This window comes from Oncorhynchus mykiss, chromosome 9, assembly GCF_057628025.1.
Source record: "Oncorhynchus mykiss isolate SJ-2025 chromosome 9, ASM5762802v1, whole genome shotgun sequence".
NCBI classification, from domain to species: Eukaryota; Metazoa; Chordata; class Actinopteri; order Salmoniformes; family Salmonidae; genus Oncorhynchus; species Oncorhynchus mykiss.
In genome coordinates, this window is record NC_143030.1 from 32381565 (window position 1) to 32401159 (window position 19595).

General features: G+C 41.6%; 1 protein-coding gene across 1 annotated transcript in view; it reads left to right on the forward strand.

Annotated features, from left to right (window-relative positions):
• Window positions 1-454: 454 nt before the first annotated feature.
• LOC110531885 (recombination signal binding protein for immunoglobulin kappa J region b) overlaps window positions 455-19595 on the forward strand; it is a 98471-nt gene continuing 79330 nt past the window's right edge. Inside the window, exon 1 of the mRNA XM_036987791.2 lies at window positions 455-702. Within this exon, the coding sequence (XP_036843686.2) occupies window positions 683-702 (20 nt within the window). The 5' untranslated portion in view covers window positions 455-682. The remainder of the gene's footprint in view (window positions 703-19595) is intronic.

Here is a 19595-nt window from a genome sequence, read left to right on the forward strand (position 1 = left end):
CATATTTTTGTTGTTGCCCCACCAAGATTTACATGCTAAAATCGCCACTGATTTGACCATGACATCTGATCTTTAGGACCTATTTCAGTGGCATATAGTACCTTACCTAACCTTGCTTTAGAGAAAGGAATCTCTGCACAGTCAGACTATGCACAGCCAGTTTTGTCTGAAATCTTTCAGCTGGTTGAAATGAATGTTTCAGACATCCAAGAGACACAGAGACTCAATACATTCGAAATAATCTTGTGTGGGCCTGGGAAAATGCAGGCTTCCTCACAACATTGTGCAGAATTCCGTGCCAAACTATGTTCAGATCAGTGCTGTAATTTATCACCCGGTAAACACGTGGGAATACTATTTCAGCCCATAAAATAAGCAACTCTACTCCGCGCACATCTCGCGATAGGACGATGCTGCCTCCATGCTTGTCTATGGTGAGAGTTTTCCTGGTATCGCGTGATGTCTAAAGTTTCCCACGCCTGTTGTTGTGGCGTCTGCCCTTTTCTCTCACTCTCTCTAGCAACCTGCCGCCTCCCCCTCTTTTCTGTACTCCTCTCCCGCCCCGTTTCTCTCCGTCTCCCTAGCCCCTCCACGCCAGTCTGCTTCTGTTGTCTCGGCGGATTGTTGGTCTGGGGAGAAAGGATATCGCGAGTGTTGGAGTTTTGGTGAGAGTTTGTGGAAGATGGCGCCTGTTGTGACAGGGTAAGTCTGAGATTCAGGGCTGGTGGTTGTAGCTATTGGAGTTAAAGTGAATTTAAGTTTTTTTGAAAGATAATCGGTCGCTTCTGTTCGAGCATATATAGCCGAGCAAATGTGGATGTTTGTGGCCATTTGTTTTCAGTCTGGGAAAGCATTTTCTTTGTCTGAATGTATTGTGTGTTTTCCTTTGACTACTTCACTGTACTGACTGTTGCTGCACTGCCGTGCAGTGTTCTGGGGGTCGAGCTAGCTCGCTACTGCTAGCTTTCAGAGGTCCTTTTTCAACACCAGACAACGATACGAGTACAATCAGTATGGGCTGGGAAAAAATTAAACTATCGTTTTTTTTTGTCTATGTTTAGGTCATATTATTCAACTATATATATCCCACGATATGTATGTGTTCGCCTTATAACCATGTTGCAATGTAATCTACAGTTCCACAGTCTGAAACACGTTGTGGCTTCGCCTTTGTCAAGCAAGGCATCGTTCGATTACGTTCGACTCGTCTCTGTGGTGTTAGCTGGCTAACGTTAACTGATTGGATATTTCTCGATCGATTGTTGGTTAATACACTTGCAGACGTCTGAGAACTGTAAGCATATGTTTTGCCATGCGTAAATGTACTCATATAAAGTGGTGTTGACGAAACAGCCCCGAGCTCCTCCGTCCGTGTTGCAGACACATTATACTAAGGACATGTAATTTATCTAATTCTACCTGCTATAACCCTCTAAAAACGAACTCAAATCTATAAAAAAAGCATGACGTTGTGAGGATTCGTATACATGTCATTTTTGCTATATTTTATGTCTAAGCGTCAGATAAACGTCAGATAGCCAGCGCGAGCCACTGAAGTCCAAAACGCTACAAAAATATACGTGAAATGAGATGCCTCTGTCCAAGGTTGATAAGCTACTTGATGAAATAGAGATTGTTTAGCAAGTTACTGTTGATAATTCACTAGGTTGAAGCTACTCACATTAATGAAAGGCAATCCTAAAAAAGGCAGCCAACTAATCTGTTTAAATACCCTTTATTTTGCTGCTGGAGGCAACGAGCTAAATTATCCCTCAGACTTTCTATCTTCCTAAATATTCGTCAGTTCCATGGGCTTAGCCCAATTTCTTTGATTGTAGCTAATTGTGCAATTGGGAGATAAGAGACGTGTGGTAATTATTTGAAGAAGAGAAATATAGGCTAAATGAAGCCCATTTAATTTATCTGTCACTAGACTTTAGAATTGCCTGGGAAGTAGTAACGTCATCAAAGCTTGCCTAATGCCTACTATTCTATAGCCAAATTTTCCAAGTTTTCAATGCTCTTATGATGCAGTAAGTAGTATTGTTACTTTTATGTATTGTAAACTAGTAGCAGCATAGCATTTGCATTATCTATCCGGTCTATGGATATTTCTCCAATTCCCAAAACAGTCCTATAATTTCGATGGTGTGCGTGCACATTAGCCAAACAAGTTTTTTGGGGGGTAATCTGGAGTCAGTAGTCCCCACAGATAGCTCAGTGGGGGACAGACATTAGCTGGTCTTTTTGGAGGAGAAGTGCGTGTGGAGGGAGGGTGGCTGTCGAGGGTAGGTAATGTGTGTGCTCATTTGGGGCTTTCCAGCAGACCTGAGCTGATTTCTGTTTGGAGAGAGAGAGAGAGAGGGCAGGTGGGTCGGGTCTGGGTGGCTGGCCACCTGTCCAGATGATATCTACCCGAGCTGTGTGCTTTTTCTTCTGCCAGGATAGAGGGAGGAGGGGGAGTGAGACTAGCGGTTTAAACAGAATTAGAGTGCCATAAGGGATCTTTATTAGCATGTGGCCGGGCACGACCGCGTCAATGGCTGGAGGCTAGGGAGAGAGATAGAGAGAGGGAGCCCACATCCCACCCGGCCTGTCCACAGCCCAGTGCCCCCACAACCCCACTCAGGGTCAGGTCTGACAGCCATGGCCCCCTCTGAGAGTTGGCTGGGAGTTGTGGTTGAGGCAGGGCGCACTGGTGCAGAGCTGAGAGGGCAGTACTCTGAACTCGGTAGTAGGGCACACCGTAGCATAACGTTTTGCAATGAGAAAGAAAAAAATCTGTGTTCCTATAGGACAAATTCAAGCAGTATCTGTTTGAGTTTGTGAGCAATTATAAATGTGTAAAACATGAGCACATTCTAGAGGTTTGCTGAAAATGCTTGATAAGATTGACCGTCTGTTTCTGGCTTAAGTATGTTAAGATGGTTTGTATGTCTGAGCTCTTTCTTGCCCTTTCAGCTTAGTTTAGCCTAAATAGTGTAATGTGGCATTTTACGTGATCTCTTGTTTTTGTAAGAGAAATAGTGGAGCATTTAGTCAATGGATGTCTCTTCAGTGCAAAAAAAAAAATCCCAAGGAAAAGGACCATAGTTTTGTCTAACATAATAAATATAAAAAACAGCTGGAATTCATATTTGAGCTGTGTCACAGAGCAGTGATAAGACTAGCCAACCTGCAGCCTACCATATCTCCTCAACACAGCTCTCTGAATGTTAGAAAAACAGGAATGAGATAGTGTTGCTGTATAATCTTTCTTTCCCCCTCAGAAAGTGTGCCTGATACCAGTGAGCCTAGCAGCCCTAGCTGAAAGAAAACTACTGTTCACGGGTAGACAATCTGGGCATCACCTGGGATGATAAAAGCATGAATCACTTATTTCAACACAATGCTGCCTCTACATGGCCCCTGGGTAAAGCTATTGGATATAACAAAAAAAATAAAAAATGTTATGCCCTCCCACTTTTACCCAAAGGTGTACAGCGGGACGACTCAGTCGATACAGAGCCGGGCCTCTTTTCGTCCGTGTAATTACACCATTAAGCCTGCTTGTGAGGGACAGAGGCGTGTGAGCCACTGTGTGTGTGTGTGTGTACCCTTGAGCACTTAACCATAATTGCGCCTGTAAGTTGCTCTGGATAAGAGTGTCTTCCAAATGCACATACATTTACATTTTAGTCATTTGGTGTGTGTGAGTTCCCTGGAAACACGAGTGTGTCAGGGCCAGGACGATACCAGTTTGGCGATACTCATTAGTATCGTGGCAAGGAAACAAAACATGAAGCGGATTTAACTTCTTTAGGCAAACAGCCTTAATGTTGGAAAAAAACATGTTTTTAGTGCTGCATGATTAACCAAAATGTTCGGTTCAATTATTTGAAGTGCATTTTGTTAGTTTTTCTTCTTCTGTGAATGCAGTTTCGGTAGAGATAAATCAGATCAAGCCTGAACTGTGTGATGTTGTAGTTTCCAACAGGTGCAGAAAATGTGTTAATTAACTACAATGACCATAATCCATTTTGCACCTGTTTAAACTTGTGTGGAGCAAACACGGAGACTGAGAGATGAGAGAATGCATGATCGAGAGGGATAGAAAGCAGTTGCTTCGCGAGCCTGAAAATACATGAGCTAAGTGATTGATGGTTGATATTCAGCAGTTGTAAAAGTATGCCTTTTTTTACTTTTGAAGAACTACTAAAATTGTGATTTTTGTCAGACAACATAGGCAGCAGCTCTATAGAGATGAGCTGATGGCTCGGAATGAAATAATAGTCATCAAATAAAACATATTTTTTAAAGTAATGTGAATAAATGATAAGCTGTAATGGGCACACACTACCATCATTAGACTTGATTTTAGTCTGTGTTACAGCGTTCAACCCGCGTAGTGCATTTAATGTATAAAAAAACGTATCTAAGAAAAAAAAACTTTTTTTTTTATCTAACTGAAACCAAACCGACCTCAAAATTGCATTAGTCACATGCGCTGAATACAACAGGTGTAGTAGACCTTACAGTGAAATGCTTTTTTACGGGCCCCTAACCGACAGTGCAGTTTTGCTCAGCACTATTATGTTATCATTCAACCCAGAGTCACATGCATTTATTTTCCAAGCTATAGCACACAATATTTTACATACAGCAGGTTTTTAAAGGACCAAATAGTTGTCTGCTTCGAATTTTCATTTTTGCCATGATACCGATACCACAATATTTTTTCCATCACAGCCCTAGAGTGTGTGTGTTTTCTGTGTGTAGAGGGGAAGCAGTCCCCAGGGTCCTCTTCTCCCTTCCCCCATTTTGAGAGAGAGAGGAGCAGATGTGGAAGCAGTGACCTTTTTGGTGGCAGAGGGCTGGGGTAGAGTTAAAAGGGTCTGCCGATTTCATTCCCCCCGACACACACACACACACACACTCCCCGCCTCACCTCCTCCTTGTACCTGAGCCGGGGCATTGACAGATAGGTTAATGAGGGAGGAGATACAAGCTCGTAAAACCCAGATCTGTGTGTCACCTCAGGACCTGAGAGCTATTGTGTTACTGAAGAGACGTGCCCCACATTCAGACACAGTAAAACATCTTCAAAGTTGGGGTAAGATTATTGAATATGGAAGCCAATGTAGAACGTGCAGTTTGCTTCACTTGTAGGGTTCACGCCGTCAAAGTTGATAGGTTGATTTGAAAAGGGGCTGTGACTTAATTTCAGTGCGATGTTCCCTGAAGCCTATTTGCCACCATGGACCACTTGTTGGATGGCGTTGTGACATGCTTTCCTATTTAAAAAAAAAATCTTTATCTGACTGTCTCAACCTCTCTCCCGCTCTCAACTTCCCTTTCTGAACTACAGCGGATGAAAAGGCCATTTTTTTGTAATTTGGCTTGGCACTCCCCAGATTTGGTCCTCCGCCACATGCTAGTGGAAGAGGAAAGCCACGGAATATCACAATTTTACATAAGGGGTTTTCTTTATTGGTCATGTATTTTAATAAACTTTTCTAGTTGGCGGTGCATTTCCTAATTCCCAAAAGCCTGAGGGGGCCAGAGTTACAATGTTATTCCCTCACCGTCACCAGGCAATGATTGGATTCTTTATACGAAAGAGCCCCGTCTCTAAACCCAAGTGAGAACGCATTATTTGCTTCATGAGCTTGGAATGTATTCCAAATAACCTTTCACTTTATCTCTAGGGCTAAGACGTGTTATTATTGTTTCAAGAAGGATGAGACAGAAGAATTCTCGATGCAAATAAGCCAGTGTGGTTTTGAAAACACCATCACATCGAAGCCCAAGTTCCCTGTGTTGTTGTTGGCCTTGGCATTCAACTTTTCTTCTGGATCAGAAAAAGGGCTTAGGTGGTGAGCGTGGCAGGGACGTGGTAATGGGCACGGTCGGCCCGTCACCACGGCTGAATTTTAGAGACATTTTAAGAGGCCCCCATCTGGGTGGTGTAGAGACATAAAAAAAAATATTTAAGCAAAGTTTTAACTCAAAATTCCTGCAATTCTACACATTTTGCCATTTCCTGCGATTCTACATATTCTGCCATGGAGTTGAGAGAACATTTTTCTGTTTTAAAGTACATTTCCTGCAATTCTATGCTTTTTTTTTGACATCGCTAATGCTGTGCTCTTTTGCTCAAACATAATAACAAAGTCAATACTGCTAAATTCATTGGGTCCATCTTGCGAACATAAGCAACCATTTATATTTAAACAGGTTCTCCGGCACAAAATGCGTGTCTGCCAACTTCCACATGCCAGAACTCTAAATTGTAGTTTGTCCCATCAGATAACATGGCATACGTTAGCCCCATGCTAACCTCAACAGGTGGCACTGATTATATTCTGGCACATTCTTCCACAGCCTATCAAAGATCTTAGACTATATATATCCACCAACCATTGGCATTTCTAATGTTAGATAAAATTTTCATGTTTTTGCATATAACAATCAATTTTTTTGTTGATCTGTTTTACATACATCCATATGCTTTTATAGAAAAAAATAAGAACTTGGGATAAAAAAGAAAATAAATGGATTTGTCAAACAGCAGTCAGGTAGGCTATCATCGCTTCAAGGTGGCACACACTGCTGAAGCGGTTGACTCAAAATTGATGGTGCACTTTAACCGTGAGTTCGAGCCCCCCTCGCATCAAGCTTTTTTGTTGAGGAAAAAACTGTTCATTGCCTGTCCTTGATACTTGATTCAAAACGCATGTCACGAAGTGGATGATTATAATAATGCATAGCCTATTAAACGTTGTAAGCCTGCATGTAAGTGTAGGCCTTCATAAGAACATACTAATAGAGTACCACAGTCATTAATATCCATAAATCCTAGTAGTCAAAAAGGGAAATTAATTTTTAATGGTTAATCCAAACCTCATTCCAGGGTAAGCCTACACAAAACACAGCCCTTATTTTAAGTGTTTCTAAAATCCCCTATGGGAGAAATTAATGGTGGAAAAACGATTGGAACCATTTCCCTGTTTGACCGCTAGGTTTTATGGGTATTATGAGACCCACTGTGGAGCTCTGTGACAGCCAAGTGTCTTCCTACAATAAGACTGTCGATTCCAGTCCTCCATACTTGCAATTAAACTTCTTTAAAATAACTGCAATTCTGTCATCTGTAGGGTGATAACGAGAGTGCAAACTATAATCCTACTCTACACTTTAATGCTCGTCCTTCTCAAGAAAAAATAAAGGGAAAAGGGGATACCTTGTCAGTTGTACCACTGAATGCATTCAACTGAAATGTGTCTTCCGCATTTAACCCAATCCCTCTGAATCAGAGAGGTGTGGGGGCTGCCTTAATCGACATCCAAGTCATCGGTGAACAGTGGAAATAACACGCATGACTAAGCAGATGGTTATAAAAAAGTCTTAACTCTGTAGGCCTATGTTTATGTGTACACGTCTATGTAATATAGCCTATGCAATATGATTAATAGGCAATAGTAGTGAGTTTTGTTTGCAAGGCTGAAGAAAGTGGTAACTCCTTATTCATTTAATTCATAATCTTCATTTTCAAGATGTTGGCTGAAGGCGTCCCTTTTCAACACACTAACACAATACATGTAATTTCACTTTTCAAAGGGGGGACTCTTGAGATTCGAACCCTTGCCACAATCTGCAACAATTATGTGCACTAGGCATTTGCACAGAGCACAATTTGACCAGTCAGTGAAATACATGTAATTGGCTGATATGCATTTTGTGTAGGAGAACCTGTTTTTAAATTTAAATGGTTGCTTATGTTCGCAAGTATGGACCAACTGTCTAGCTTTTATTTTGGTGATATGTTAGTTCTCAAAGATTATATTATAAAAAGATAAGTAAAGTTGAAGTCGGAAGTTTACATACACTCCACAAATTTCTTGTTAACAAACTATCATTTTTGCAAGTCGATTACTACATATACTTTGTGCATGACACAAGTCATTTTCCAACAATTGTTTACAGACAGATTATTTATCTTATTATTCACTGTATTACAATTCCAGTGGGTCAAAAGTTTACATACATTAAGTTGACTCGCTTTAAACAGCTTGGAAAATTGCAGAAAAGTATGTCATGGCTTTAGCAGCTTCTGATAGGCTAATTGACATCATTTGAGTCAATTAAAGGTGTACCTGTGAATGTATTTCAAGGCCTACCTTCAAACTCAGTACCTCCTTGCTTGACATCATGGGAAAATCAAAAGAAATCAGCCAAGACCTCAGAAAAAAAATTATAGACCTCCACAAGTCCACAATTTCCAAACACCTGAAGGTACCACGTTCATCTGTACGCAAGTATAAACACCATGAGACCACGCAGCCGTCATACCGCTCAGGAAGGAGACACGTTCTGTCTCCTAGAGATGAACGTACTTTGGTGCGAAAAGTGCAAAACAATCCCAGAATAACAGCAAAGGACCTTGTGAAGATGCTGGAGGAAACAGGTACAAACGTATCTATATCCACAGTAAAACAAGTCCTATATCGACTTAACCTGAAAGGTCGCTCAGCAAGGAAGAAAACTGACAAAACCGCCATAAAAAAGCCAGACTACAGTTTGCAACTGCACATGGGGACAAAGATTTTGGAGAAATGTCCTCTGGTCTGATGAAAATAAAATAGTTATGGTTTGGCCATAATGACCATCGCTATGTTTTGGAGGAAAAAGGGGGATGCTTGCAAGCCGAAGAACACCAACTCAACCGTGAAGCACAAGGGCTGCCAGCATCATGTTGTGGCGGTGCTTTGGTGAAGGAGGGACTAGTGCACTTCACAAAATAGATGGTGTCATGAGGAGGGAAATTTATGTGGATATATTGAAGCAACATCTCAAGACATCAGTCAGGAAGTTAAAGCTTGGCCGCGAATGGGTCTTCCAAATGGACAATGACTCCAAGCATGCTTCCAAAGTTGTGGCAAAATGGCTTAAGGACAACAAAGTCAAGGTATTGGAGTGGCCATCACAAAGCCCTGACCTCAATCCTGTAGGAAATGTGTGGGCAGAACTGAAAAAGCGTGTGTGAGCAAGGAGGCCTACAAACCTGACTCAGTTACACCAGCTCTGTCAGGAGGATTGGGCCAAAATTCACCTAACTTATTGTGGGAATCTTGTGGAAGGCTACTTGAAACGTTTGACCCAAGTTAACCAATTTAAGGCAATGCTACTAAATACTAATTGAGTGTATGTAAACTTCTGCCATCTGGAATGTGATGAAATAAATAAAAACTGAAAGAAATCATTCTCTACCATTATTCTGACATTTCACGTTCTTAAAATAGTGGTGATCCTAACTGACCTAAGACAGGGATTTTTTTACTAGGATTAAATGTCCGGAATTGTGAAACTGAGTTTAAATGTACTTGGCTAAGGTGTATGTAAACTTCCGAATTTAACTGTAGGTCAATTATCTTTTCTTCATACTTTTTATGTCTGGTTTTAGTCGTTTTTAAGTTTACACTGAACGCATTTTTACAACCCCAAAAATGGCCTACCAAGGAGTTCAATGGCAGACAAATCCCTTGCATTGATAATCTACTCTCCAAGAGCGAGGGAAAGAGAGAGCACAGAAAGTACTGTTTTGCAGTGCCCTCTCTCTCTCCTCTTAGCCTAGCGAGTTTCCTCCACCCTCCCCTCCTGGTCCTGTTGCTGTTGGTAGCAATTACAGCATTGCCAAGGGAACCAGACGTGTTTCTACCGGCGTCAGCGTTTTCCGACCCACCGTCACGTTTCAGGATGTTTCATTCAGAAAACACGTAGTGATCCCCTGTCTGTCTGCATGCTTGGTTTTATTTAACCTCTTCTCCAACCATCCCAGAATCATGCCATGTTTTGCAATCTTTTACAGCACACAGCGAGAGAAAAACCGGGTTGAATTCAACTTGAATGATATTGACTGTTTTTGGTATTTTTTTGTGCTCTTTGCTCCAGTGTGTTTCTTGTGAAATGAGTGGGGGCAGGAATCCCCAGGATGAGAAAAGTGGATTTGTTTTTTGGACAAATATTATTTTAATAGGGGGGAAATAGTTCTGCCATGTGCTGGTTTATGAGACATTAATAATTGCTTGAAGCTACCAAGAGACCCTAGCAGGAGAGTGTCTGTTTAGAAAGAAATGCTTCGTTCTCTGATGCTTTTGGCCTCGGATAAAAGGCTTCTTGTTTTTGTTTGTATGTGTTCTTTTTGGACCTCAAAGGATTTTAGATTGTGATTGATAGTTTACTAACCACCAGTTTGTCAAAAGTCTGCGTCTTCTCGGACTGGTGTTTTTGAATCTGAAGAGATAGCCTTTGGGAGTTGGTTTCCTTTCCTAGGTGTTAGAGTTCACATTAGGGTTGGTTTGGATAGGAGTGTTGCATGCCAGCAGCATACCAGCCTGCATCCCACTGCTGGCTTGCCTCTGAAGCTAAGCAGGGTTGGTCATGGTCGGTCCCTCGATGGGAGACCAGATGCTGCTAGAATTGGTTTTGGAGGGCCAGTAGGAGGCACTCTTTCCTCTGGACTAATTATACTTTTTTTGAATGCCCCAGGGCAGTGAATGGGACAATTTCCCTGTGTAGGGTGACGTCTTTCGGATGGGAAGTTAAACGGGTTTCCTGACTCTGTGGTCACTAAAAAGGGGGAAAGCCCCATCACCGTCATCATCCCCAACTGCCATGCTCGCCCATCTGAAGAACAAGGAGTGGCAATTGGCAAGAAACCACCTCCTAGTGACAGATGAACCATATCAGAGACACATTGGTATAGCCTACACCATGCCATTATTATACAAACCATGATATGATGCTAGTACTGCCACAAAATTAGCAAGACAATTTTGATGTCTGCAACACAACCGTGGCTAGGAGGAGATTGAGAACCTGCTACTACAGCCACCTAGTTAACGATTCTCTTTCACTAGTCCTGCTTTTCACATTCACTGCTCCCTCTGTCACCCTTTTCTGTCTGAGAAGCTAATATTAGACTGTGGCATCATGGCGAGTGGCAAGGGCCAGACACACGCACAGACAGACACACACACATTGTGTTACCCCAAGGGCTCGTGTGTGTGTGTGTGTGTGTGTGTGTGTGTGTGTGTGTGTGTGTGTGAGAGAGAGAGAGTAGTTGAAGCCCCTTGGAGTCAGAGATGGCACCAGCAACATACAGAGTTGATCTTTAGAAAGCAGGGTCCCTCACCTTATTTTCCAGTTAACAACACCACATCAGTCCAGACTAAAGAGGAAAGACAGAGACTTGATAAAGGGGAACTGGGTAGCAAGAACGAAACCTTATTATTTTTCCTCCTACCATGACAATAACAACAATGAAACCAGACAGTGGGCCGGAGGTGACAAACTCAGTGCCAGGCGCCGCATCGCTAACATACACACAGCAGCCTGCAGATAAACACACATGTGGGCTAAAGGTTGCTAAGGTTTCTCATCATTTCTGACTTCTCTCTCTTGTACTTCTGTTTCTGTCACACAGACACACACACAGACTTGTACAGCTAACCTTGTGGGGGAACAGAATTCAGTGCCATTCAAAATCCTATTTCTCCTATCCCCTAACCTGTACTTTAACCCTAACCTTAACCAAAGAACCTAACCCTCCCTACCTCTTAATGTAATTCTAACCTTAACCCTAAACCCCCTAGAAATAGCATCTGACCTCGTGGGGACTAATAAAATGTCCCCAGTTGGTAAAATGTTTGTTTAATATTCTTGTGGGGACTTCTGGTCGTACTCATTCTAGGGTTTTTGATGATAGCTTTGTACACTCTTGGCATTCTCTCAACCAGCTTCATGAGGTAGTGCCCTGGAATTAATTTAAATTAACAGGTGTGTCTTTTTAAAAGTTCATTTGTGGAATTTCTTTCCTTCTTATTGTGTTTTAGCCAATCAGTTGTGTTGTGACAAGGTAGTGGTGCTACACAGAAGATGGCCCTATTTGGTAGAATGCCAAGTCCATATTATGGCAAGAACAGCTCAAATAAGCAAAGAGACTTTGGCTTCTGGGTTAAGTGGGCAGTGTGGCTTGGCTGGGTCGTGTTTCGTGGGGACGCACAGCTCTCGACCTTCTCCTCTCCTGAGTCCTTACGGGAGTTGCAGTGACGGGGCAAGACTGTAACTATCAATTGGATACCATGAAATTGGGGAGAAAAAGGGGTAAAAAAAAATATATATATATATATTTTTATTTATTTATACAGTGCCTTGCAAAAGTATTTGGCCCCCTTGAACTTTGCGACCTTTTGCCACATTTCAGGCTTCAAACATAAAGATATAAAACTGTATTGTTTTGTGAAGAATCAACAACAAGTGGGACACAATCATGAAGTGGAACGACATTTCTTGGATATTTCAAACCTTTTTAACAAATCGAAAACTGAAAAATTGGGCGTGCAAAATGATTCAGCCCCCTTAAGTTAATACTTTGTAGCGCCACCTTTTGCTGCGATTACAGCTGTAAGTCGCTTGGGGTATGTCTCTATCAGTTTTGCACATCGAGAGACTGACATTTTTTCCCATGCCTCCTTGCAAAACAGCTCGAGCTCAGTGAGGTTGGATGGAGAGCATTTGTGAACAGCAGTTTTCAGTTCTTTCCACAGATTCTCGATTGGATTCAGGTCTGGACTTTGATTTGGCCATTCTAACACCTGGATATGTTTATTTTTGAACCATTCCATTGTAGATTTTGCTTTATGTTTTGGATCATTGTCTTGTTGGAAGACAAATCTCCGTCCCAGTCTCAGGTCTTTTGCAGACTCCATCAGGTTCTTTTCCGGAATGGTCCTGTATTTGGCTCCATCCATCTTCCCATCAATTTTAACCATCTTCCCTGTCCCTGCTGAAGAAAAGCAGGCCCAAACCATGATGTTGCCACCACCATGTTTGACAGTGGGGATGGTGTGTTCAGGGTGATGAGCTGTGTTGCTTTTACGCCAAACATAACGTTTTGCATTGTTGCCAAAAAGTTCAATTTTGGTTTGATCTGACCAGAGCACCTTCTTCCACATGTTTGGTGTGTCTCCCAGGTGGCTTGTGGCAAACTTTAAACAACACTTATCTTTAAACGACACATATCTTTAAGAAATGGCTTTCTTCTTGCCACTCTTCCATAAAGGCCAGATTTGTGCAATATACGACTGATTGTTGTCCTATGGACAGAGTCTCCCACCTCAGCTGTAGATCTCTGCAGTTCATCCAGAGTGATCATGGGCCTCTTGGCTGCATCTCTGATCAGTCTTCTCGTTGTATGAGCTGAAAGTTTAGAGGGACGGCCAGGTCTTGGTAGATTTGCAGTGGTCTGATACTCCTTCCATTTCAATATTATCGCATGCACAGTGCTCCTTGGGATGTTTAAAGCTTGGGAAATCTTTTTGTATCCTAATCCGGCTTTAAACTTCTTCACAACAGTATCTCGGACCTGCCTGGTGTGTTCCTTGTTCTTCATGATGCTCTCTGCGCTTTTAACGGACCTCTGAGACTATCACAGTGCAGGTGCATTCATACTGAGACTTGATTACACACAGGTGGATTGTATTTATCATCATTAGTCATTTAGGTCAACATTGGATCATTCAGAGATCCTCACTGAACTTCTGGAGAGAGTTTGCTGCACTGAAAGTAAAGGGGCTGAATAATTTTGCACGCCCAATTTTTCAGTTTTTGATTTGTTAAAAAAGTTTGAAATATCCAATAAATGTCGTTCCACTTCATGATTGTGTCCCACTTGTTGTTGATTCTTCACAAAAAAATACAGTTTTATATCTTTATGTTTGAAGCCTGAAATGTGGCAAAAGGTCGCAAAGTTCAAGGGGGCCGAATACTTTCGCAAGGCACTGTACATATGAAATGAGTAAAACCGTATGGAAAACTAAATGTTTTCAACTGAAATGTGTCTTCCGCATTTAACCCAACCCCTTTGAATCAGAGAGGTGCTTGGGGGCTGCCTTAATCAACATCCACGTCTTCGGCGCCCGGTAACCTTCCGGTTACTGGCCCAACGCTCTAACCACTAGGCACCTGCCGCCCACTGTAAATATTATTAAAGTGACCAGTGTTCCATTATTAAAGTGACTTGTGATTCCATGTCTATGTACATAGGGCAGCAGCCTCTAAGGTGCAGGGTTGGGTAACCGGATGGTAGCCGGCTAGTGACAGTGACTAAGTTCAATGGTGCATCTGTACAAATTTGTGAGGGTCTCCTGAGGTTGAAGAGACGCTGTTGCGCATTCTTCACCACAATGCCTGAGTGGGTAAACTATTTCAGATTGGCAGTGATGTGTACGCCGATATGGATTGGGGCATTAATTCAGGAGACAGCAGAGGGAGCCTGCTGTCTCCTGAAGTCCACGATCAGCAGTGGTTAGTTGAGGTTATTAATGACCAGAGGGTTGCTCTTTTCTGGTCTGGTTCAGACCATAGCTTTCAATTGGTTCACTGAATACTTGACTATCTTTTACATAGGAACATAGCTGATTTAATTATGATGATTCACAACAGTCCCACAATCTAAAACAGTCACAGCCAGGGTCCTAAAGGGGTTGGTTGGGATTGGAGTGTTGTTCTATACACTCTGACCCCCGTTTCCCTTTATACCCCCTTTTCTCTCCTTTTGTCATTGAGTCATCAGAGAAGGGGAGAGATGGAGAGCAAAAGAGAGGGGAATGGCGATAGAAAGAGAAGGTCATTGAGTTTGCAGGGAAAAGCAGAACATCAACTATTTGCTCTATGGATGGCCCCATCCTCTCTTTCTCTCTTCCTGACAGCTACCACTGAGCAGAGCACTTCTGTCACACAACCCAAACTGTTAAAGAGGCCCATTTTAGTTGTGTGTATGTGTGTGCGCGCGCGGGTTGAGTTTGTCATTGCACGTACGTCCCAGAAAGGGAAGTGATTCAAGTGAAGGCGGTGGACAATGATGGTAGACAATGATGGACAGGGTGAGTGAGATGGCGAGAGAGAGAAATAGTCTCTCTTTGAGAAATGACATGCGTACTCTGCTACTCTGTTTATTGTAGCCCTGTAACCTACATTTGTATACATTTCACAAGGACAACTTCCAAGTATTCTGTGGTTCTCATCCTACTAGCTGGTAGGCCCTAGTATTCTGTGGTTCTCATCATACTAGCTAGTTGGACCTATTATTGTTTAGGGTTGTGCACAGCTACTAGAGCTAGTTGAAGTGTTAGAATATAAACCCTGTGAGGAGTCCACTCATGAGGATGAGTCACACATGGCCTTAACACAAATACACAGGCCGCAGCACTGATTCAGACCAGTGGCCGACATATGGGACAGAAAACATATGGGAAAAATCCTCTCTCCATTTTCCTAACCAAGAGCACCTATAGTCCACCCATGGACACTGACTTGGCGGCAGAAAAAACTGCCGCAGTTCAGGATAAAATATTATCAGTGAATCCTCCTCAGAGACCTTGCCACTTCACTCTGAATAGATTGTCTAAACTTTCCTACTTTATACTCTCAGACATCAGACTCCAGCCCACTCTGTCTGGGAGGTTGTCTGCAAGGATGATGCATTTTATAAAAAGAAAGAATATAAAAAGGGGAGAATCAAAGCGATGTGATTCAGAGATGGGACCCCAGTAGAGTAGGGAGCATCGCAGCGTGGTGAGGCTGTGCTTGCAGCTCAAGCGTGACTGAGAGTGTCTCCACTTCCAGAGAAACACACATGCAGAGATTCAGACATGTACACAACAGGGTTTCCGTTAAGAAAATGTGGCGTCGGACGGCAGCGTTTTAATAAGAAATTTCCGGACCCATGTGCATTGGGTGCGTAACCTAATTAGGGCTTCCACCCAGGGTGCTCAGAATGACAGAAATCACATTTTAGATTATGGTAATTCATGTTAACAGAACAATGCAGTGGCGTGAGTCCTTCTTACCGAATTCTTATGCGCACTTTGAAGATGGTAAAATAACCGTCCACATATACTTTTCCTCAGCCGACAAGACGAGTAACAAACAGCAAAATCACTCGATCGTGTCAGTCAACTTTCCCCCATAGTAGAAAAGTTATATTGGTCAGCTTGTCGTTCTGTGCGAGAAATAAATAACCTATTCGAAACAGACTCTGTGACAGTTGTGGGAAGATGGATCTCAAATTCATATAACCAGTAGGGCTACATCAAAATATCCTTTAAAAAGCATTGAGATAAGAATGTTTAGCTTAAAATGTTGAAAAACGATTATTTCTTCATTTATAAGCGCAAAAATGCACACACGACAATATTATGCGCAAATGTTCCATCCATAATGCAATTAGCGGGGAAAAACTGTTGTCAAAAGCGCACAGTGCATGGGAGTGGTTTCATGTGACAGAAATGAAAATATCCATTGGATATTTTGAAAGATCTGAGATCTAAACATGCATGGGTTACTAATATGATTAGGATTGGTTTTCAAATAAACTTTTTGAACATGAAAGAAATGGGCTACATGTGTCAATGGCCTATGGAAGTCTTTATAAAATATTTGCCTCCATGTTGATAGAAATGGATGTTTGTTTCACACAATTAAGTGTATGTTTTCAAAGTGCATACTGCCTCCAGCTCACATTGCAAAATGGTGTGTGATGCACTGAAGCCTACGTTACCGTGGCACATGAATGGCGAATGGGAAGCGCGCTTCAATTACCAGTTGAGAAATAAAAATATACTGAACTAAAATATAAACGCAACATGTAAAGTGTTGGTCCCATGTTTCATGAGCTGAAATAAAAGATACCAGAATTTATCCATATATACAGAGGAATAAACAGCGTGATCCATACACACGTGCACCTTGTGCTTTGGACAATAAAAGACCACTCTAAAATGTGCAGTTTTGTCACACAACACAATGCCACAGATGTCTCAAGTTTTGAGGGAGCGTGCAATTGGCATGCTGACTGCAGGAATGTCCACCAGAGCTGTTGTTAGAGAATGTAATGTTAATTTCTCTATTATAAGCTGCCTCCACGTGTAACCACGCCAGCCCAGGACCTCCACATCCAGCTTCTTCAGTTGTGGGATCATCTGAAAACAGCCATCCGGACAGCTGATAAAACTGAAGAGTATTTCTGTCTGTAATAAAGCCCTTCTGTGGGGAAAAACTCATTCTGATTGGCTGGGCTTGGCTCTCCAGTGGGTGGGCCTGGCTCCCAAGTGGGTGGGCATATGCCCTCTCAGGCCCACCCATGGTTGCGCCCCTGCCCAGTCAAGTGAAGTCCATAGATTAGGGCCTAATTTATTTATTTTGATAGACTAATTTCCCTATATGAACTGTAAATCAGTAAAATTGTTGAAATTGCTGCATTCATATTTTTGTTCTGTTATAGTAGGTCTTTTTAAACGTGGCCATCAAATGTTTTTAACACGCGATTGCGTTCATAATTGTTGCGCAATGATTGGGCTTATAAACGCAATACCCCATAATGTCAAAGTGGAACTGTGTTTTTCATTTTTTCTTCTTCGAAATAATAAAAAATGAAAAGCTGAAATTCGACCCCCTTTGTTATGGCAAGCCTAAATAAGTTCAGGAGTAAAAATGTCACAAAAGTGGCCTGATTTTTGAATGACTACCTCATCCCTGTGCCCGACACATGCAATTATCTGTAAAGACCTGGGGGGGGGGGGCTTAGATCAGGATGTAAACGCGGCTGAAATGTAGTCATGAAGCTGCGAGAAAGTCTAGCATTTTTTAACCTCCCTCTCTAGGGACGCTAACGTCCCACCTGACCAACATCCAGTGAAATTGCAGGGCGCCAAATTCAAAACAGAAATCTCATAATTAAAATTTCTCAAACATACATGTATTATACACCATTTTAAAGATAAACTTGTTTATCCCACCACAGTGTCCGATTTCAAAAAGGCTTTACGACGAAAGCACACCATGCGATTATGTTAGGTCAGTACAAAGTCACAAAAAAACAGCCATTTTCCAGCCAAAGAGAGGAGTCGCAGAAATAGAGAGAAAATGAATCACTAACTTTTTGATGATCTTCTTCAGATGGCACTCATAGTACTTCATGTTACACAATACATGTATGTTTTGTTCGATAAAGTTAAAAAACACGCCAATGTAAACAAAGATTATGTTTTGCCTCCAAAACATCTGGTCAAAGTGCAGAGAGCTACTAAAATTTACAGAAATACTCATCATAAATGTTGATGAAAATACAACTGTTATGCATGGAATTAAAGATATACTTCTCCTTAACTTCTCTAGGGTAGGGGGCAGCATTCGGAATTTTGGATGAAAAGCATGCCCAAATTAAACGGCCTGCTACTCGGGCCCAGAAGATATGATATGCATAGAACTGGTAGATTTGGATAGAAAACACTCTAAAGTTTCCAAAACTGTTAAAATAGTGTCTGTGAGTATAAGAGGCGAAAACCTGAGAAAAATCCATTCAGGAAGTATTATTTTTTTTTTTTTTTGTAAATATCCATTCAATGCCATTGCAGTATCCATTGACTTAGGACTCAATTTGCAGTTCCTATGCCTTCCACTAGATGTCAACAGTCTTTAGAAATTGTTTCAGGCTTGTATTCTGATAAATGAGTCACAGAGCTTTTTCATGTGCAATCCCGAGAGAGTGCATTTCTTCTTTACCTTTTATATTGACAACGTTATTGTCCGGTTGAAATATTATGGATCATTTAGGCTAAAAACAACCTGAGGATTGAATATAAACATCGTTTGACATGTTTCTATGAACTTTACGGATACAATTAGGATTTTTTTTGTCTGCCTGTTTTGACTGCGTTTGAGCCTGTGGATTCCTGAAGAAAAGGTGTGAACAAAACTGAGGTTTTTGGATATAAAGAGACTTCATCGAACAAAAGGAACATTTATTGAGTAAATGAATGTCTTCCGAGTGCACCCATATGAAGATCATCAAACGTAAAGGATTAATTTGATCTCTATTTCTGAGTTTTGTAACTCTTCTGCTTGGCTGGTTACTGTTTGTAATGATTTGTCTACTGGGCTATGTTCTTAAAGCGTTAAAAAAAATCTGACACCGTGGTTGGATTCACAAGAAGTTAATCTTTAAGCCTATATCCTGTTTGGATTTTTTTCTCAGGTCTTTGCCTGCCATATGAGTTCTGTTATACTCACAGACATCATTCAAACAGTTTTAGAAACTTCAGAGTGTTTTCTACCCAAATATTCTACCCAAATATTCTACCCAAATAATATGCATATCCTAGCATCTGGGCCTGAGTAGCAGGCAGTTTACTCTGGGCACGCTTTTTATCCGGACGTGAAAATGCCACCCCCTTCCACAAAGAAGTTAGAGCCACAATCAGCAGTGGAAACAATAACAAAGCATCTCTGGTTTGGTAAAAGGCTGAGAGATGGGCCGGAGAAATGCAACCACTCTCAAATTCATAGACCGAGCTATGGATGCAAGGACTGACCATCCATGATATAAACATTATAGTTTTAACCATGTTTTGAGGTTATAGTATATGGTGTTTGTTTACATTTTCTTTGTTTTACTCCAACACTTGTAAACAAAGTTATATTTTGGTTTCTGATGGGTTTGAACAGTTGAACTAAGCTCATGAGGCATTTCTAAGTTATATTCTTAAAGAATCAAC